Source organism: Sus scrofa, chromosome 8 (assembly GCF_000003025.6).
Source record: "Sus scrofa isolate TJ Tabasco breed Duroc chromosome 8, Sscrofa11.1, whole genome shotgun sequence".
In the NCBI taxonomy this organism is placed as follows: domain Eukaryota; kingdom Metazoa; phylum Chordata; class Mammalia; order Artiodactyla; family Suidae; genus Sus; species Sus scrofa.
Window position 1 is genome coordinate 15,018,358 of NC_010450.4, and position 20,946 is coordinate 15,039,303.

Genomic DNA, 20,946 nt, shown 5'->3' on the forward strand with positions numbered 1-20,946 from the left:
CCAATTAGAGTAATGGGTCCATGTTGAGGCATCGTGGACAGTAATGCCCCCAGATGCCATCTCCATCTAACTTGAATGCCACAGATACTCAGGGGCTTTCATCTTAGAAGATACACTATATGATGGGGTAGAAAATAGAAAGACATAGCAAGTGTTCACGTAGGGAAATAGTGTATCTGTCTATTCAGGAACAAGCGTTTATTAAGTAAACATATATAAAGGTAGCGTGAATTCTCCAGACATCTCCATCAAGTGACATGCAAATTAAAAGCTATGAAAGGAGGTACAAAGTAATACATACGCATTGCAAGAGAGGAAAAAATAAAGTTCAAGGTATTTATTGCAGAGGCTGTAAAGTGGAGGTCAGGTTACAGTGGTCAGAAAGCTTTAGTCAGAGCTTTACTAGAGTAGAGCGTTACTATAGTCAGAAAGCTTTAGTCAGAACCCCAGGTCTGCCCACTTTTTACTAACTGCGAGACCACAGGCAAGTTAGTTACCCTCTGTGGAATTGCCTCCTCATATGAACTAACCATCGTTGATACTTTGGAGTAGAATAATGAACACATGTAGAACTTTATGTGTTTGTAATCATTCAGTGAATGATACCTCAATCCTTGAAACCTTCACATTAGGAGGTAACATGTGAGATAGGCTTGGAAGGATAATTAGTGAAAGGAATTGCAAAGAAGAGAAAAGAGCTTTCAGGAGTAATGAACATCATGAGCATAGGCAATAAGACTGGAAACCCAAGATCCTGCTAAACAGGAACTCAGTTTGACTGGTATTTGGTACCTGGGAGAGTTCAGGAAGACTAAGTTGAAACGTTGGTTAGAGCTAATCCATGGAAAACCTTTGTAGTATAAGCAGCTAAGTCTTTTTCTGGAATACATTTGAACACAGGAACTTGAATCTGACAGCTCTGCACCAGGAGTTTAGCAAAAGGAGAGAAAACAGAGTCCTCTTAGGAGACTATTCTGTGTCTAGAATAGCAGAATTAAATGGAGTTGGCATTTGATGAGATGAGACAAGAATGGGGGAAAGATGAATAAGAGATGATGCCAAAATTTCAAATTGAGGGATGGAGAAATGCTGGTTATTTCTCACTGTGGATGAGAAGCTGAGGAGCAGGACCAAAACTGGGAAGGAAGAGGGTGGTGAGCAAAGTGGGTGACACACTGAAGTTCCAATACTACGCTTAGAGATACTAAAATAATACCAACTGTAGTAATTTGGAACAAGACAGGATTTGAGGCAAAGAGTTAGGAGTTATTAATATTATAAAAAAACAAAGTAGATAGTTAAAGCCATCAAGTGGCCATTTGAAAGGAGACAAAAGAGAAAGGAAAAAAAAAAAAAAAAAAAACTGAAACTAAATACAAACAGCAACCATAATAGTAAGGAGCAAGCCTAAAAATATCCGTAGGGCAGATACTCCAATGATAAGGAGATCTAAGAAAGGGTCTTAGAATTGACCCGCATAATGTTCTTGGAGGATTTAAAACAGAATGATAGGTAAGTAAGCCGCTCTGATTCAGAGTGTTAAGAAAAATAGGAGGTGCTGAATATTGGAGAGAGGAGACATGGAGTAGTTTGAAGAGATTGGCTGATAAAGGATTTTTTAAGACAGTTGCCACTATAGGAAGGACAGGCTTTTATTTATGACAAGATACGGAAACCTGCCATGATTAGAAAGTCAAAAAAGAAAGAATAGATTTAGAGAGACAAGAGAGTGTGAGGGGCAGTTAAGATACATGTGGGGAACAAGATTATTCTGGACCCAGGAGGAGACTGACCAAGTCCCTGTTCATAGGGCAGGAGGCAAAACGCTGCTGGCTGTTTGACAAAGAAGAGTGAGTGGTAGACATAACAGATTGCAAGGAATATAAAACATTATGGTTTATCACATAGTCTATTTTCTTTTGGGTCACAGAGCTTTTCTTCCATTTTGCATGCTCTATAGATTTTGTATGATGGTGGAATTCAGTAGCATAAAAGTGGTGCTAAATAATATGTCCCATCGGGTTTGTCTACATTGAGAAGGTGGTTTATCAGGTAAAGCTGTAAAAAATTAAATTTATAAGTAGAGATCAAAACATATGTGAAGCTCTAGGTGAATTTTACTTCTCTGATTATTACGTTATCAGCTTTATCAGTAGAGCATCTAGTAATAAATCATATTGATCTTCGATGCCGACAAAATACCTCCATAACCATTCATTACAGTGGCACAACTTACTAGCTTAGTGACTCATTTCCTTTATTACTCTTTTATTTTATATTAAAGAATCAGTAAGCTTCTTAAAATGAGGGAATAAAACCAGGCAACATCTTTTTAAAAATTTTTCGTAGAGTCCATGTTTTTAATGCATGATGAACTGAAAATTGTAAAACTCCCTTCATATTTTTCAAGTATTTTTTAAAATCTGGGTTTGACCATAAATTATCAGTAAAATTTCTTTTTTGCAAGTTATCAGGCATTTCATTCAACAGTGTTGGCTGCCTACTGTGTAGTATGTCTTTATTCTTGGCTCATATTCTGACAAAAAGGAAGTGTACATGTGTGACCCATAGGGGTGATCAACCCTATAAATCTGGGTGGAAAAACTTGCCTCATCCTTTTCTTTTTTCTGCTTTGAGCTGGCAACTATAACTTCACATTTGTAGTATTTGCTCAAATAATTATTTAAGATATAAGAGGGGGAGTTCCCATCATGGCACAGCGGAAATGAATCCAACTAGCAACCATGAGGTTGTGGGTTTGATCCCTGGCCTCACTCAGTGGGATAAGGATTCGGCGTTGCCATGAGCTGTGGTGTAGGTCGAAGACGTGGCTTGGATCTGGCGTGGCTGTGGCTGTGGTGTAGGCTGGCAGCTACAGCTCCAATTGGACCCCTAGCCTGGGAACCTCCATATGCCTTGGGTGCGGCCCCAAACAAAAAGATATAAGAGGGAGGTACTATTTTAGAGTCAGAATTATAATATAATTTGGAGAAGAAGGAATAGACAGAGATGAGCATTTATCTAATACCTGCAGCGTTGTATGCGCAGTGTAGGATTTGGTCATCCAACTGACGTTTGATGGGGGTGCTAAGGCAATTTAAATAAAATAGGAAAACTAATGCAGAGCCATATGTTAGATACAAGTTAGTTGCATTTCTCTAAGACGCCTCATTATTCTGATGATTTTACCATGTTCCAGATCTGCCCTCCTATTTGCAGACTGGAATCTGACTTTGACTGTAATTATTACATTCTGTAATTATATATATGCATATTTGTGTGTTTATTTGTTCAAAAATCTGCCTTCCCTGCTAAAGTAGCAGCTCTGTGAAGGCAGGAACTGGTTCTGTTCTAATCACTGATGGGCACCCAGCAACAAATCTGGTAACTGGCTCAGAGTAGGCCTTTGACACATATACAAAATGCATATTTATTGAATGAATAGATAATTTAAAAATTGAACATTAAGTGTGGATTTATTCTGGAAGGGTGAAGCTATATTAAACACGATTACAAAAATAAAATCTGAAGGAGGAGTCTGTTCTCTCCTTGTAGGAAAAAAAAATGTTTTTTTAAACATAAAATCAGTAAGAGAAAATTTAATGGAAAAAATCCAGTGAATAGAATGCTTAATGAAATGGGCTAAAATGAGGTTATAATACTGAATATTATTTTGTTAAATTTCCCTGTTCCCTGTCCTGGCTTGGGTTTCATTCTATACATGTGCCTGAGAAATTCTTTTTTTTTTTCTTCTGTAGACTGATCAACCCATTTTCTAATTGGTACCCTCCTTCTTTAGATCTAAGACTTAATTCAGTCTTCTTACAGATGTCTTAGACATCTTTCTCTAAGGTCATGTTTTCTCTGTAATGAAGCCTATAGATGTTTACCTGAAATCCCTCAAAGGCTGACAGTTTCATTTTGCTACTTTAAAAAAGATCAGTCTCAAAAAAGTTAAGAAATATTGTAAAAAAAAAAAATTATTCAATTGTGAAGTGACTAAACTGGCCTCAATCTTGGATTTATTTAACTCCAAGGCCTATGTTCCTTCCTCTACCGAGCTGCAAAAGAAAGACAGACACGGCTTAGCCTGTTGGGTTATCACTGAAGATATAGTTTAAAAAAAAATCACAAGAGGCTGATGCTCAGAAAAACAAGGCACGTTAAGAACCTTATGTATGAAGGGAATATAGAAGGATGATAGAGAAAGATAAGTCATTAAGATGTTTTGAGAATGTTTGCAAATCTAAGAACTGTTCACATTATATCTAGATCTGTCTTCTTCCCTCTTCTCTTAAGTATCCTCGTATCTCCCTGGATATTGTCTGAGGTGAGCTGAATTTCCCTCAACTCAACGTGATGTTCTGATTAATGTCAAACTACCCTATTAGACTGCAAGATTAATGAGGAAGGACCATGTCGTTTTTCTACTCACCATTATTTTCCCAACACTTAGCATAGTGCACCTCCAAAATAAGTACTATAAGTTATTATAACTCAGTGGGGGGAACAGTATTGAGAGTAGGGGGAGAAGTCTAGGACACACAATCTAGACTTCACACGAGCCCCCATTCCTCATTAAAAAAAAAAAAAAAGATGTAGCAAAGGAACATGGACTAGTGAAGATAGATGGGTAGGGGGTAAGTAGACTGTTAATATCAGGTAAAGTTAGGTTTAGAAGAAGAACTTGTTGCTGCCCCAGAATCTTTCCAGTATGTTGCTGCTTTGAACGCTGCTGGTTGAGTACCTTGTTTCCATACAGATGGAATGCCCAGGCAAGTCTACGCACAGTCTGACGCACGGCAACAACATCATTAATAGCACATCGATTTTCTATATATCAAATCCTCAGAATTAATTTCTTAAATCTTGTCTTGAGGTATATACTATTTTGAATGCAAGGTGATGGATTGCTATAAGGTAGGCATTTAGTTCTCTTCAATCCAGTTATAGATTTTCTGTGGCATCTTACCTGTTCAAGCCATTGTACAGAAATTCCATAAATCATGGGGAATGGTTAGTAAAAACAGGGGTTGTAACAATTTAGTATGTCTTGTTCACACTTAGGTCCCATTGCTTTTTACTCTTGGTTAGGTTTTGCAGGGCTTCAAAGTAAAGAGCTAAACAATTCTTCCTTTTATTTGCTTGAGAGAAGATCAGGAAAGTGTTCAGATTCTAAGAAGGCAAGTATGGAAGCAAAGTTCTCAGGCCAGGTCTTCTGAAAGTTGTCTCAGAGTTTTCTAAGATATATTGCAAATTCTCAGAAGTTATAGTACTTATTTAGGAGTGCATTATGTAAAATGGAAAAAGGAAACTCCCTGAGCTATTTTTTACTCTGCTCGTAGTAAAGAAGGCATCACTTTGTCTTCCATTCTGTTTGAGAGGCAGTCTTCCTGTACTTAACCCTTTTGCATACGATTTCTGCATTTGCCCTTTCCAAAATTTCGAATCCCTATTTCTATTAAATAATACTTGTCAAATTTTGAATCTGCGTATTTCAACGTTACTGAGATTCTGTTGGTAGGGGTATGCAAATTAGATTTGATCAACCTTTTTTTTTTTTTTTTTTTTTTTTTTTTGTCTGTGCCCGTGGCATGTGGAAGTTCCTGGGCCAGGGATTGAACCCGTGCCATAGCAGCAACCTGAGCAGCTGCAGTGACAACACCAGATCCTTAACCTACTGTGCCACAAGGGAACTCCCAGCATGTTTTTAAAAACCCCATTCTATACTAGTTTTTATTCAGAGAATTAGAGGCACTCATGAAAACAAGCATGACTTTTTGATTATTTATCATGCACTCAGTAAGGTCTCAGCTGATACCACAGCTGTCATGCTGTGTAATTGGTTGGTTCATTGTATTTGATTATGCCCAAATTTTGAAAATAAATTTTAAAAATATAATATTCAGTTTGACTAATTTTTATGGTACATGTAAATTACCTTGACTGTAATATATAGACAATATGGATAAAATATCTAAATAAAGCAAATGGTGCTTTTGAGGGGGGCTCACCCACAGCATATGGAATTCCCAGGCTAGGGATCGAATCAGAGCTACAGCTGCCATCCTACACTACAGCCACAGCAATGCCAGATCCTTAACCCACTGAATGAGGCCCAGGGATCGAACCCACATCCTCATGGATACTAGTGAGGTTCGCTCCTGCTGCACCATAATGGGAACTCCAGATGATGCCTTTTTAAATGTAATTTGGTGTGAAAGTACTAAATGCTCCATAATCTGAGTTTGCTTTGACAAATAAAAATAGGTTGATAACTTCAATGTGAAACTGTTTTCACTCTGAATGTATTTAATGGCTTCACTTATGAAAGTATGTAAAAATGGAGATATAGTCAATGTAAGGTTTATGAAAACAATAGAAAAGAGGCAGGATGAAGAAAATGTTAAAAAAGCAAAAAATTGATCAATTCTACTTTAGTTCACAGGGTAACTGGAGCAATTGTTAGCATTTTGTAATTTTACACATTCCTAATATTTTTGTTACTTCAGATCTGCTCACAGAATTCCCTCGCCTATAACATGAGCTTTAGCTTTGCATTTTAAATTTTTACAATTTTGTGTTATTCAGGCTCACTAACCTGACAGCACTCTCAATATTTCATGTATTAGAAATGTGTATGACATGTTTTTTTTAAAAAAATCATAACTAACACTTTTTATGATAAACGAAATTTGCAAAACAATTTTGAAATTGTTGATTTTACTTTGGCCCTACTAAAACTTTCTGGACTGTAGAAAGCTATGTGTTCTCTAAAGGTTATGTGCTAATATTGTGATGATTAGAAAAGCAAAATAGGGAGTTCCCATCATGGTGCAGCAGAAACGAATCCAACTAGGAACCATGAGGTTGCAGGTTTGATCCCTGGCCTTGCTCAGTGGGTGAAGGATCCGGCGTTGCCGTGAGCTGTGGTGTAGGTTGCAGACGCAGCTTGGATTCCGCGTTGCTGTGTCTGTGGTATAGGCTGGCAGCTACAGCTCCGATTAGACCCCTAGCCTGGAACCTCCATATGCCGCAGGAGCAGCCCAAGAAATGGCAAAAAAAGACAAAAAGAAAAAAAAAAAAGAGAGAGTATGGGTTTATGGTAAGAAAAGTACTTGTTCCTCTTTCCCTCAACTTACTTCCTTTTTTCCAGTTTTACTGAGGAATAATAAACACAACTGTATATATTTAAAACATGCAACATGATGATTTGATGTACCCCTTCCCTGTGAAATGATTACCAAGATCAAGATAATTAACACGCATCACCTCACATAGTTAACTCTTTGTGTGTTGTGGTGAGAATGATTAAGTTCTACTCTCAGCCAGTTTCAAGTATACGGTATTTAAAATACAGAATTAGCTATAGTCACCATGCTGTACGTTAGACTCTAAGGACTTCTTTAAACTGAAAATTTGCACCTGTTGACCTCCATCAGCCACTCCCACCATCCTCGGCCAACAACTCCTCTATTGTGTTTTTATGAAATTAGCTTTAAAAAAAAAATCAGAGAATGCTTTGGAGGAAAAGAGTCCACCACGAATGTGATAGCAACAGTCTCTATGAGGCATGATGGAGGTAGGCTTAGCAGCCGACAGTGATGCAAAGTTATTCCAAGAAGTGACTGAAGTGCTATTGTGGTTGAGTCATTAAAAACTTTTAGAGGAAAGAAATGGAGACCCATCAGATGTAAATTAAGACCTATGTAGACTTTAACATAGAAATGAAAACAGTTGAGGCACAGTCAAAGTATTACCCATTCTCAGATGTATGAAATTATCATTTTTTAAAGAATTAAGGTATTTAATTATGGTTGTATAATCAGCTGGAAAGAGTAAGTCGAAAATCTGTGTAGCTCAAATTCTACTAGGGATCACAATGTTATCTGAACTTGAGGGCAAGATGACAGATAACTTACAATAACTCAGTGCAGGCTTCGAGGAAAAGGCTAATTGCTATCTACTCAGTGAGTAATACTGTTAAAACACGTGATGTATAATGATAATTTGCATAAGGTTTTTAAAGCTAAAATTATTACCAAATGGGGAACTTTGCTCAGTGCCTGACTCATAATAAGTGTTCAAAAGGTTTTAGTTATTAATGCAAAACAAAGCAGCATAACTTCCATGTGTCTTTCTTGGATGGCTAAAGAAAAGTTATGTATGAAAACTGAGTGTTACTGACATCATGAATCTGTACTGTGTCCCCCTGAAATTGGTGAGCCATGTGTCTATTTTTTTCCCTCTAAATCTAAGTTATGTGAGTGTACTTTTGTTTGTATTTGAGCATATGTCTATATAAATGCATACATAAAAAAATTAACACCCATTCAGAAAGTCATCACCTAAAATATGAAGTCAATAAGAACTCACACACACACACACACACACACACACACACACACACATATTTTGGTCTGTCTTTAAATGCTTAAAGACAAAATGGAAAAAGAGTTATTTTTAATATGAAAACATCAATAGAATTTACACTCAGGGAAATGTACCCAGAATGACATCACAAGAAATAAAATAAGATTAAGGAAATGGACAATTTTCAGGAACAAGTCATCCCAAGGCAGGGATCACTGATAATCAATTAGGATGGATACAGTCTTCAGGCAGAAATGCTGGCTATATGCAATGTATGTCCCTCTAGAGGCCAATATTCACTCAGCTGTTAAAGATATTTGTTAAACTTAAAAAGTTCTGGAAACAGCCATTACATAACAGCAATAACATTCTATCTAAAACAATCTTGGGTCATGTTATGTATGGACATATGAAGGATTTCAATGGCATGCATTTACTGCTGAAGTTACAAGGAGGATTCCAGAAATATAAAGTACTTACTTTAGAATTATTATGTAACAGGAGGATCACTAAGGTCAAAGTTGTATTGCTGCTTCCTCCTTTATGCTGGACGCCTGTTACCTATGATGAGAACCTTTGGCTGTACTGAAGCAATCCATGAGGCAGAAGCTAGAGTCAATTCTGCAACCCCAGCCCTCACCCCATTAAATCTGTTCTTTTCTCTGGCAGCTGTTTTTGCCATTTACATTAAAAGCAGATGGGGAAAAGGCAAAGAACTGTCAGTTTTATTGCCATGTATAATCAGCATCTGGGCTGTATGTTACAGAAACGATCAATCCAAACTCACACTTTACCAGTGGTGTAAAAACTCTTGAGTTTCTAAGACAGTTTTCACATTAGAAAAAGTGCTATATTTTAATCCTGTTGCTCATAGATACTGTGTATTTTTTTCAGCCTCCATGTGAATGATGCATGTGTGTATGTGTTTAATATACAGTTATGAGTTCTCTGCAAAACTATTCTGATAACCTGTTTAAAAAATGTGTTGTGGAACCATAAATTTTTATCTCACATTGGAGATCAAACCATGTATCAGATTTATTCCTTTATATAATTGGTGTGTGACTAATATATACCACAATTTATTATAAATGCCATATATGTTACATATGTACACATATGCATCATTTTAATTTTTTCCACTATTTTTTGAGCAGGGAAAAAACATACCATATATATTCTTTACATCTCATAATTTTTACCAAAATGTTTATCATAGGTTTTCTCATTTTTCACAAAGAGAAACAAGACACGGGAAATAGTAACTTTTGCAAGGTCCACAAAACTAATCGGCGGTAGATCCAGGATTTAACTTAAGTCTATATAAAGCTCATGCTTCTAATCACTAAACTGTGTGTTTTTATCTTTAGGTGGATAATTACAAAACATAAATACCTCTTGGGGCATGTGGATGTTATTTTTATAGTTTGTCAAAATACTTGAATTTGAAAAGTACTGAACATTAATGCCCGAGTATTGACAGCTAGTGAGCTGAGAGTATCATTTAAAATAAACCAATATTGTTTCACATCATGTAAATGTCTTCAGAACTGGTTGGAATTTTTAATTACCCAATTACAGTGTGTGTTGTTTACTTTCCTGATGTTGGATCTGCTCATTGATGACCATCCTAGAGTATTTATATGCCCCAGAACCACTTGCACCTGCACAGCATTTCCATGTTCGAAGGTATTACGGAAGAGTTACTGACAATTTTCCATTTCCTATCATATTTGAAATAGGCACCAGAATCTGACATATTTTGGCAGCAGTTCATTCTTTAAGAACTCAAAAAGTGTGAAGACATGTACTTAAAAAAAAAAAAGTCGTGGAGAGGAAAGGTCTTCATTGGTTCAACATATTTTTGAATTTTTTGATTGGAGCAGTTAGAAGCCTGTCTTCTAACTAAGAGTTCCCTCTGGTTTCAATGAAGTGGTCACAGCAAATTGCTTTGAGATATACAAACACGCAGTGATGAAATGTTTTGGAATTATTCGTATACGTTCTGTAGAGAAAAAGTTTCTGGCTTTTATATGAAAAAGTCTTTCTTACACTATAGTATGTGGTTTATACAGTTTTCTCCCTCTTTATTCCATTTTCTAAATCTATTTTTACTTTGAAATTCAAAATACTAAATTTCCTTTCTTTGTCTAGCATTTGGAAGGCTCTTGTTTGTGGTGGAGTTTATCTTTGGTATGCAAATATATCTCAGCCATTACACTATCTGTTTTTGTAACCCTGTAATGTTTTTAATTAGATTCTTCATGGAACAATGGATTCAAATTTGCCCTCTATAAAATTCAGCAGATTCTATGCTATCAAGTAGAAGATTAGAGGATAGCAAAGCTAGAAAATGTAAATTTCATTTCGTTTTTTTAACCTTCACCTGAAAACTCTAATATTTTTCTTCCTTTTTTTATAATCTGGTTTTAATACTTCCCCACTTAGGGAAGAGAAAAGGCAACATTTGATAAGTCTGATGTTTGTAGTTTGTCATATATGTTATAATGGCCTTGTAATGAAAAATAAAAATTCTTTTTCCTAGAAACCTAAAAGTTTACAGGAAGTATATATTAGTTTATTTGTCCACTGAGGGCAAGAAAGTAAATATTTTTTAATGTTTTAAAATTTATTGTTTGACATCTGTCAGTGGTAGAATATTTTCTTGCTTGAGAGTCTCATTGAATGAAGAACTCTTTAATGAACTGCTTAGACAGTGCCATAAAAGCCAATTAGCTGCTGAGTCAGTGTAATTAACCACATAAGCTTTGTTTCAAATACTTTTTTTTAACAAGGTTGGAAATAAGTAGATAAGTAAAGAAAAGCAGGCAAATCCATTGTGCGTCATTGATCAGCTTTCTGTCACGTATGTTGTAAATGGAATGGTTTGCAATGTGATGATTAAATCATGGTACATTGCAATAAAGAACAATACATGCAGCAATGCTATATTATATTTGAGTTATTATTTTTGCATATAAAATTAAATACTGTTTCACATGAATTCTCTTTGTTTAATAACTTTTTGAGCATTTTCTAAAAAAAAAGATATCGCCCCAATTATTATATCTTTTTGTTTGCTTTAGCAGGAATATTTATCAATAAAATTAATTGCAGATTCAACACGTAAACTAAGTTACAATAAAATGTATTTGAATAATGTTAGAACATTAAGGTTCTAACTTTAAAATAATAGGTTCTGGGACTTTAAGATAATAAGTGAATTTTTAAATTTCTAAAGAAGTTCTTCAGTTATATTAAATGATAGAATTAGTTTGGCCACATTTGCGAGTTAATATTATTGACATTTCAGGAGTATCAGTGGTGAATATTGCATTTAAAAAAATGTTTATTGAACAAATTAATTGGAAATATAACTTCAAAATTAGACACTTTATCAATAAAACTTCCATGAGGGTATAAACGTATCTGCTTTCCATCACTGTTGAATTCCAATTATGTAATATAGTATCTTGCACAAAGTAAGTAATTAAATATTTGCAGGCTGAATGAATGAATGAATAATTGCTGTATTTCCTTGTTTTTAAGAGCCTGAAATTATATTTATAAAAAGTAATTGTATGATCTAGTTTTACATTAATGTTAAAAGAGATCTGCTAAACACTAAGAATTTTCGTATTTCCTCATCAAAACTTGATACTGTTTTGAGCACATCTTTAAGAAAATGAAATGAGGTTTCATTGGCTTAGATTTGAAGAAAGTCCTCTAATCAGTTGTATTCCATCTAAAGCTTGTTTTCACTGATTACATTTTATACTTTTAAAAATCCAACTATAAGAATGAATCCCAACAAAAAGGTGTCTCTAAACTATCAATTAATAATGTACTAGTCAATAATGTAACAGTGAAATGATTAAAGTATCTTTTGCTATATTTAGAGCTTTTGGGAAAAGTACCCTTTCTTAAGACCTAGATAAATAATCTAGATGCCAAATCCATATTTTCTTCATAGGATTTATTTCTTGTCTTCTAAGGTAAATCTGCCCCTTAGGAGAGAGGATATGTGAAAAAATGAATAAAGTGCAATGAGATGAGAGCAGAGGAGTTTAGAAGAGAATGCCCTTGGATAGAAAGATACAATCAACCATACCTAAGAAAATAAACGAAGGCTTCAAAAGGAGGCCATGCTTCAGTCATCTCTAAATAACTAATGATACGAAAGCATTATTAGCTTAAATGGCTAACAATAAGGAATGATTAGAAAATATGGCCCATTTTGACAATTGGATGTTCTGAAAACATTAAGAACGATGTCTCCCAAAATTGTTAATGCTACAGGAGAACATGGATGATATATTTAGAGAAAAGGATTCAACTCAAAATTCTCTGTACAGTAAGATTTCAGCTTCAACATGCATGCAGTGATATTCACTGATCTAAGTACTATATTATGAGCGATTTTAACTTTCTTCCTTACATATTTCATAAATAGCTTAAGCTTAAGTTTCATTTTAATGTGGACAAAATAACTTCCGTCTTTTGGAGGGGGAGAATCATGACTAACATTGCAGGTTAGGGAAGGACTGTACCTTTTGTGAGAGTAAAAGACAGAAACTTGAAGAATAACTCAGTTCAGAGGACTAGAGAATAATAACACAAATTGAGAAAGAAAAAAGTAGACCGAGAACCAAGAACATGTAGTGTCACATTTAAGGGAAGAAGGATTGTTCACAGAATCGAGTGCTACAGTGAGTTCAAGAGTAATGAAGATTGAGGAAACCCATTGCCTGTAGAGACAGGAGGTGAGAGTCTTATAATGAACCCTGAGACAGTTAAAGAAAACGTGGTATTGTAATGAGGGCTTTGGAATCAGAAATGATGAAGATTTAAGCGATTGGACTGAACTTCCTAGCAATATTTTATTAATCTTGATGGGATGTTCATTCAATGTTTGTAATATATATATGTCAGAGTATGACCAACATTCAATAAAAATTAATCAGTGTATATGACACATATATAGCCTGTTTATATTCTATTCATATATAGTAGATTTATATAAATATACAAATATAAATGGATATACATATGTATGTATATATATATTATATGTATATATAAATAGAGCTCTTGGCAGGTATTTCAGCAGAGGAATTTAATATGACGAATAAGTTTAAAGCTGTAGAAAGTGACATAGAGTTTAGAAACATGCTTCCCCCCCCCCCCCGCCATGGACACAAAGAACTAAGAAGGTGATATTATACAAAGTCAAGAGCTGGCCCTTAGCAGGAGCTGAAATTAAAGAGATGAGTCCACTGCTAAGGACATCCTGTGAGACAGAAAAGGGGATAAATACTCTGGTTTCTCCCCTCTTCCTGCCTTCATTCCGTCTTCCACCAGTGCCTCCCACTGACCATCTCTCAAAGGCCACTGGGCAAGAAGGCCGAGGGTATATGGTTCACAGATGTCAGCTCTCTGGGATACAGAGCAGAAGGGAAAAGAGGACAGGAAATATGTCTATATATATTAGGACATGGAAGAGAAAAGAGGGTGGGAAATGAATATTAGGATATTTATATAGGTAGAAATGGGGCAGAAAGGTAACATTTTTTGATGGACTAAACTATTTACCAGAACACTTAATGAAATATGTTATTTTGTGTCTTTCATAACTAGGTTTCATAACTAGAGGGTTATTTTCAATTCTCAGATTTTAGTGTGTCGTAAAAATAACTTCAATTGTGTTTAAAGTTAAAACCACTTTGCTGAAGTGGTTTTCACATGAAATTTTCACATAATGGATTGACAGAGTCCAGCAGTTTTACTGAAAATACCTGTAGCACTTACGGATTTAGAATTTAAGATTTTTGCCTCAGAATAAGATTCAAAATTAATTTTCTGCATGTAACAGTTTTTCCGACCTACATATGCTTTCTGGAGAGGAAATGGTTTATAAAATTTAATATTCAACAATGTCTTTTATGGAAGAGTTATAATTATCTCTAAATATGTTCTACATCTATTCATTGCTGCAACATATTTCTCTTACTGATGGTGAAGTTGGTAAAATGTACTCCCAACTTAGGTATTCTCTCTTTTATGCAAAGTCCATACTTAATATTAATGGGTCTATAATGCCTAAAAATCAGACTATTTTTATTGTTTTTACACTTGCTTTGTTTTGGCTCCCAATCTTACTCTGCATTCTGGGTATAACACAGTTAATTTTAATAGTCTTTTTTGAGAAAAAAAAAAGAAAATATCACTCATGGAGTGCATCACCTTTGTTTCTTGACATGGCTTGAATTAAACATATCTGAGCACTCACATTTCTATTTAAAAATTGGATTTTTTTTTCGTTGCAGACGTTTGGAACAGAACTCAATCAAGGTCATCCCTCCTGGAGCTTTCTCACCATATAAAAAGCTTAGAAGAATGTGAGTGCAAAAATATTCTGAAATCAATGTGATTTTAAACAATTATACAGGTCATGACCATGCAAAGACATCCATTTAAGCATGAATATTTAAGTGTTTGACAGCCTAGTTAAGTGATGTGACTCTCTGATTGCTTGTTCTATAATATGATAATGTTAAAAGCTAATCTATTAATTTTTTAAGTTCTCTGTAATTTAATATATTCATTCACACTAGTGTGAATGGATGCGGTCAACATGTTATGCAGTCAAATTCTGAAAAAAAAAGACATGGCACCTTGAATAATAATTTAGGAAGATAGGCAATAATTGATTAAAAGCTGATTTTTTTTTAAATTTAGGATGCTTCAGATGTTTCATGTCACACATTTAATACAGTATTGATAAGTGCAAAACTGACATGTAAAGGCAATAAATAGCTTTCTCCTGCAGTAAATCTCACTGACATTCTATTAAATTTAACCTACCCTATTTTTAATCTTAGCGACCTGAGCAATAATCAGATCTCTGAGCTTGCACCAGATGCTTTCCAAGGACTACGCTCTCTGAATTCCCTGTAAGTATTGACCACGTCACTGAAGGAAAGCAGAATGCACAGCAAATAGAGACTCTCTCTTTTACATTTGGATTTAAGAAATATATTCTCAAGAGTTTTTTAATTATGAATTATTAACGATATTAATTATTAGGATCACTAAGGAATTCCATCGTTTTTATGGAGACTACTACCTGTCACTAGAATCAGCCACATTTTAGGGGTATATATTTTAGGATTTGATCATTTTGCTGTTTAGAGAGCAGAGTGTGAGCCTCTTTTTTGACAATGTTGTCCTTCTGAAGTAAAGAGAAAACGTTTATCTGGGAGTTCTCCGTCAGTGTTGTGTTTATAATCTGTAAGCCACTGTCTCTGGGGACAATGTCTGTCCCCTTTGGAATGATGCTGAACGAAGGATGACCAGTAAGAGACCTCCAGCCCCCTGCTTCATCACCTTAAGACTTTCCCGAAAGAACCAGCTTTAATTTCTCAGAAAGCAAAGATAAGAAAATATGACAGCTTTTTAATGTCAAAAGCACTTCCAGGGTGATAGCTATGTAAATTAAAGTGGTACTAACATGAATTTATAAAAGCTGTTATTCCTTCAAACTTGTACAGAATCTTCAGAAGCTCACCAAGTAGAATAACTGTTACTTCAAATTTTAATTTTAAAAATTGAAACGTTTTCTGTTGTCGCTGTCATTTAGTTGATGCTTAGAGAAGGGTTCTTATTGATGTAAATCATTATAGGGCACTTAGGAATTTCAGAATTCGATGGCAACCAGTGAGAATTTCAGGATACACATATGTGAGACCCGGATGAGCACTGTATTTTTTTGTTTGTTTGTTTGTTGTTTGTTTGTTTGTCTTTTTGTCTTTTTTCTTTTTAGAGCCACACCCGCAGCATGCGGAGGTTCCCAGGCTAGGGGTCCAATCAGAGCTATAGCTGCCGGCCTACACCACAGCGACAGCAATACCAGATCCGAGCCACATCTGCAACCTACACCACAGCTCACAGTAACACCAGGTCCTTAACCCACTGAGCAAGGACAGGGATCAAACCCGCAACCTCATGGTTCCTAGTCGGATTTGTTTCCGCTGCACCATGACAGGAGCTCCAACACCTGAGGTTTTTATAGCAGTTTACACTCCTACCAAAGAGAGGACATGGACACTCTCCTCTGGGCATATGCTGGTCTGCTTAGAAAACTGCAGTTTTCTTTGAAGAAAAAAAAAATGGAAAACTATCACTTCCCCTGTAGTATCTACTTAGGTTCATTTTTGTTTCTTGTTTAGGATTTTTTTTTTTTTGATAGATGAAGTCCAAGATCAAGGGAACAAATATTGGCAGAAAATGCTAGAGCTAGATGTGGCTCAGTGGGTTACACACTGGTATCCCTGAGGGTTGAATGCGAGTTTGATCCCTGACCTGGCTTAGTGGGTTGAGGATCTCACCCGCTGTGAGCTGGTTGCGTTGCTGTGAGCTGGTCGCAGACCCAGCTAGTTAGAAAATTCCGTTTACATTAGCACAATAAGAAGTGTTGTATTAGTGTAGCATAGTGGCTAAGCACATAACCTTTAGGGCACTGGATGGCTTGTATTCCAATGTTGGCTCTAACTTACTAGGTAAGTAGACCTAATTATTAATTTCCCTGTGCTTCAGTTATCTAAAATGAGGACAAGACTTTCCTTCTCCTGGCTTTGTTAAAAGCACAGAGTAAACTTTCAAGAGATACTCTACATGACCACAGCAAATCCTTCTCCTGAGACTTAGCAATTTGTGTGTTTCTGGATTTGAATGATCTCAGGGAATTTTGATGCCCGAGATCTTCAGTTCATGGTTTTCCTCTTTTCTCACTTTTTCATTAACATTTTGCAAACCCTTGTAGTTCACTAATTCTAATGTCCTCTCTTCAGTAACCAGCTCACACATTCCACAAGGGTCTGCAGTGAAAAGCTTGATTGCTCTATTTTTCCTCTTCGGTGGGATTTCTTTCTCCTGCCATCTTTCAACAAGGGCAAGAGAAGCCAAAGACTGGCCACAAGTGTTGGGCATTTCTTACTGTCACAATATTGAAACTTATCAGAAGGAATCTGGGTATAGCATCTTAGCCTTCCTTCTAATAGCAGGCTCACAAGCTGCCTCAAGATTTTCCCATTGTTTAAAAGGACTATATAAAAAAAAAAAATCCTCTGTCAGCGTAATTGTACCCTGTATATAGTAGTTGTGTATAACTCATGTATAAGGAATCTGAGGAAAGTCTGTGCAATTTGTCATTCTTGGGTTTTGGATATTCTCTGTATCACTCATATATTGATTTTCTTTGCATCTAAATTCATTTTAATCTTGATTTTTTTTAATTTATTCCCCTCATATGAATATAGCAAGAGTCTCACTGGTTTTCTTGCACTTTGCATCTTTATGTGATGACATGCCTTTCCCTCATTTTTAATGATTTTGGCCCTATTTTCTTGGATGCCATCCAATTTTTCTGTCCTGGTCTTTGGATTTTTGATATATTAAACTCCTTTTTTCATCCTCCCATTTTCTTTCTTCCATTTTCACTGTGCATAAGAAGCTTGTATCCAGCCGAGTATTGCTGTATCTTTTTGTAGAGAAATCTCACCTCCATCATATCCTGTACTTCTTTGTTATAATATTTTTGATAGTCCATATACCCAGTAATGTTGGTACTTACAGATTTTCTACGTCCTTTTGTGATTTCCATTTTTTTCCACCATGTACCCAAATTGTCTTATTAATAGCAAACATCTACTTTTTTAACGTGATCTTAAAGAAAGCAGAATGCTTTGTTGAAAAAGAAAATATTTCCTCAATATAAGTATGGCACATTGCCTAGCTAGTCCTCCTTTCATGCTATTTGAACCAACCTTTGAAACAAAAGTCCCAAGTGAACAACCTACTGAATTATTCACCCCTGATTCTAATGTGAGCCCCCCCACAATTTACATGCATCCTGTTTTCTTTTTAGATCTCAATGAGTTCAAAATATGAAACTCCTTCAGTGTTCAAGACAGCCCTTTGGGGTGGCTCTTTGAAGCCATACCTTTTATTCATCTCCGTTGTATCAGTGGCTGGCACATGGGCAAATGGTGAACACTGAACAAGTAACAGTTGGATTCAGTTTAATTGGGCACCAAGCTTAGAACCTGGCAAAGTTACTTGCCCGTAATGAGTATACGGTATCTATTGCTGAATGCAGGAATGGAATGATACTGAATTGAAAATCCTGAATTGGTGCCACCTGGATCTGACCATTTGTTTCCTAAAGCCCTCTGTTCTCTTATTCTTAACTTAAGACCTAATATTATTGCTTTATCCTGTCTTAATTCCTTTATTTCCTTGAACCCAACTATATAGAATTCTCTCTTGTGTTCTTAGATTTTTTAAAGTCTTTCTTCTCTAATTGATACTTTTTAAAAAGCATCTATATTCTACACAAATGAATTTTTATGTTATACTGTAGAACTATATACCTCTGGAATCTATACAGATGGAATGTGTCTTTACACAATATAACACCCGGCTTTATTTATTCCCTTGAGAATTTTCTTCATATTTTGTAACATCTCCCACCTCTCACAGACATCTTAAAAGGAAAGAGCTTTCTCCTCACTCTGATTCATCTCTCTTGTATTGTTAGTTTCCTCCCTTCCAAACAGAAGGTATGTACAGCCGCCAAACATATTCTTTTGACTCTCATTTCAGCTTTTTCCTTTCCATTTTATGACATCCATTTATTTATTTTCCAAAAGAATTATTCTGAGTTTTTAAAGTAATATGTGCCCATCATAGGGAATATTTAAAAATAAGGAAACTATATGTAGATGAAAATTCAAATGACCTCTGAATGGCAAAGCCTCTGCCATCCAGAGATTTTCCACTTTTTTTCTATATATGTGTGTATATTTTTCTAAACAAAATTAAAATTATACTATAATATATTCTTTTGTGTTGTGCTTTTTAAAGATTAATATTATATCATGAACACTTTCATGTCACTAAATATCTTCAAAACATGATTTTTATCAATGTGAAATATATATTTAGCTATTCCTCTTTGGGGGGACTTGGGTACCTTTTACTTGTATTTAATTTTTTGCTGTTATAAATTATGATTCAGTTAATACATAAAATATTGTTTGTCTCTGGTTATTTTTTTAAAGTTCTGAGAGAAACTACTAAGTTAAAATTCATATAAACATCTTTATGACTCACAATGTATGTTGCCAAATTGTCCTTCCAAAAATATAATTTCTATATTTTCCTTCACATAATCATGGTTTTCTACTTTGGGGGGCTGAAAATAGATGGTCATTATTGCTGATCTGTTGTCAATAGCCAATATGATGAATCAACCCTTCACAATTTTGCTGTTGAAATCACCTCATTTAACCCTTTTGGTGAATAAATGTATTTCTTAATGAGGTCCTTTAATAATTTATTCCTTCATTTTACTCTTCAAACTATGTGCACTCATCAAGTCAATGTTAGAACAGGACTGTGTGCCAAAATCTAGGTGCCAGGTGTGCTGAAGTAATTAAGCCATGATCCTTGTACTTCATGTCTACACTTAGTGGCTGATCAGAGCTGGAGACATGAGGATGCATTCCTAGTCATATTTCTTTGGGGAACATATATTTAAAAATTCTCCAGTATAAATATCAATTATCACTGTCTTCATAAATCTTGCATCCCTTAAGCATCTTCATTATATGCTTAAAAGAAAAATTTTACTCTTAATGGATTCCTTTCACCGTTTACCATTACAATAATCCTAAACCTCGTCCCTTTAAGGAACAGTGGGCCCCATATTTAGTGTTCTCCTTTATCATTTACTGTGTGCTCTCTTTATGAACTGTGTGTGTATGTGTGTAGAAAAACATGAAAATTTAACAGTGGACATGTCTATTCAAGGGCAATGAAATTATGAAGGGTGTTAATTTTTGTTCATTTTTTTGTTATGTTTTCCAAACTTTCCACCATAAGAGTACATCTAATCTATAATTAGGGACAAAACATTTGCAAATTGAAGTTTGTTTACTCCACTATTGCTTTTATGATGTTTCGGCTTACTAACCCGTTATATACCTGAATACATATGCTTTGGTTGAATTCGTTTTGCTGGTTGTTGTCTGATTTTTTTTTTTTCATTTAAATCATGTTTTTCCAGTGTTCTCTATGGAAATAAAATCACAGAACTCCCAAAAAGTTTATTTGAAGGACTGTTTTCCCTACAGCTACTGTAAGTATTTGATTGTTTCTGATCTGTTGAACCTAAATATTATATACTAGTCAGTGTACCATCTTGTATCTTTGTGGACACTTCAGAAAAATTCTACCCTAATGACATAGTTTAATGAAATGGAAAAGATTAGTCTAGTGGAGCAAGATTAACCATTGATGATGGGTTGTTTATTTGAAGACACAACTTCAAAATAGTTCCCAAATCCTTCAAAATAGTTCCCAAATCCTTCTTTCCACAGTGTCATAAATGTGAGCATCCTGGCTGTTCTTTCATTTAAAGTTCGTGTAGTCCTTGCCCTTTATGAAACGTCTGTGTTTTAATTTAATAATAGTTTAAAAAGAGAAAGACATAGCGATATGTGTATTTGTGCC

General features: G+C 35.2%; 1 protein-coding gene across 1 annotated transcript in view; it reads left to right on the forward strand.

Annotated features, from left to right (window-relative positions):
• SLIT2 (slit guidance ligand 2) overlaps nt 1-20,946 on the forward strand; it is a 391,090-nt gene that overhangs the window by 259,932 nt on the left and 110,212 nt on the right. The window contains 3 exon segments of the mRNA XM_021101059.1: nt 14,700-14,771; nt 15,255-15,326; nt 20,501-20,572. Of these exon segments, the coding sequence (XP_020956718.1) occupies nt 14,700-14,771; nt 15,255-15,326; nt 20,501-20,572 (216 nt within the window).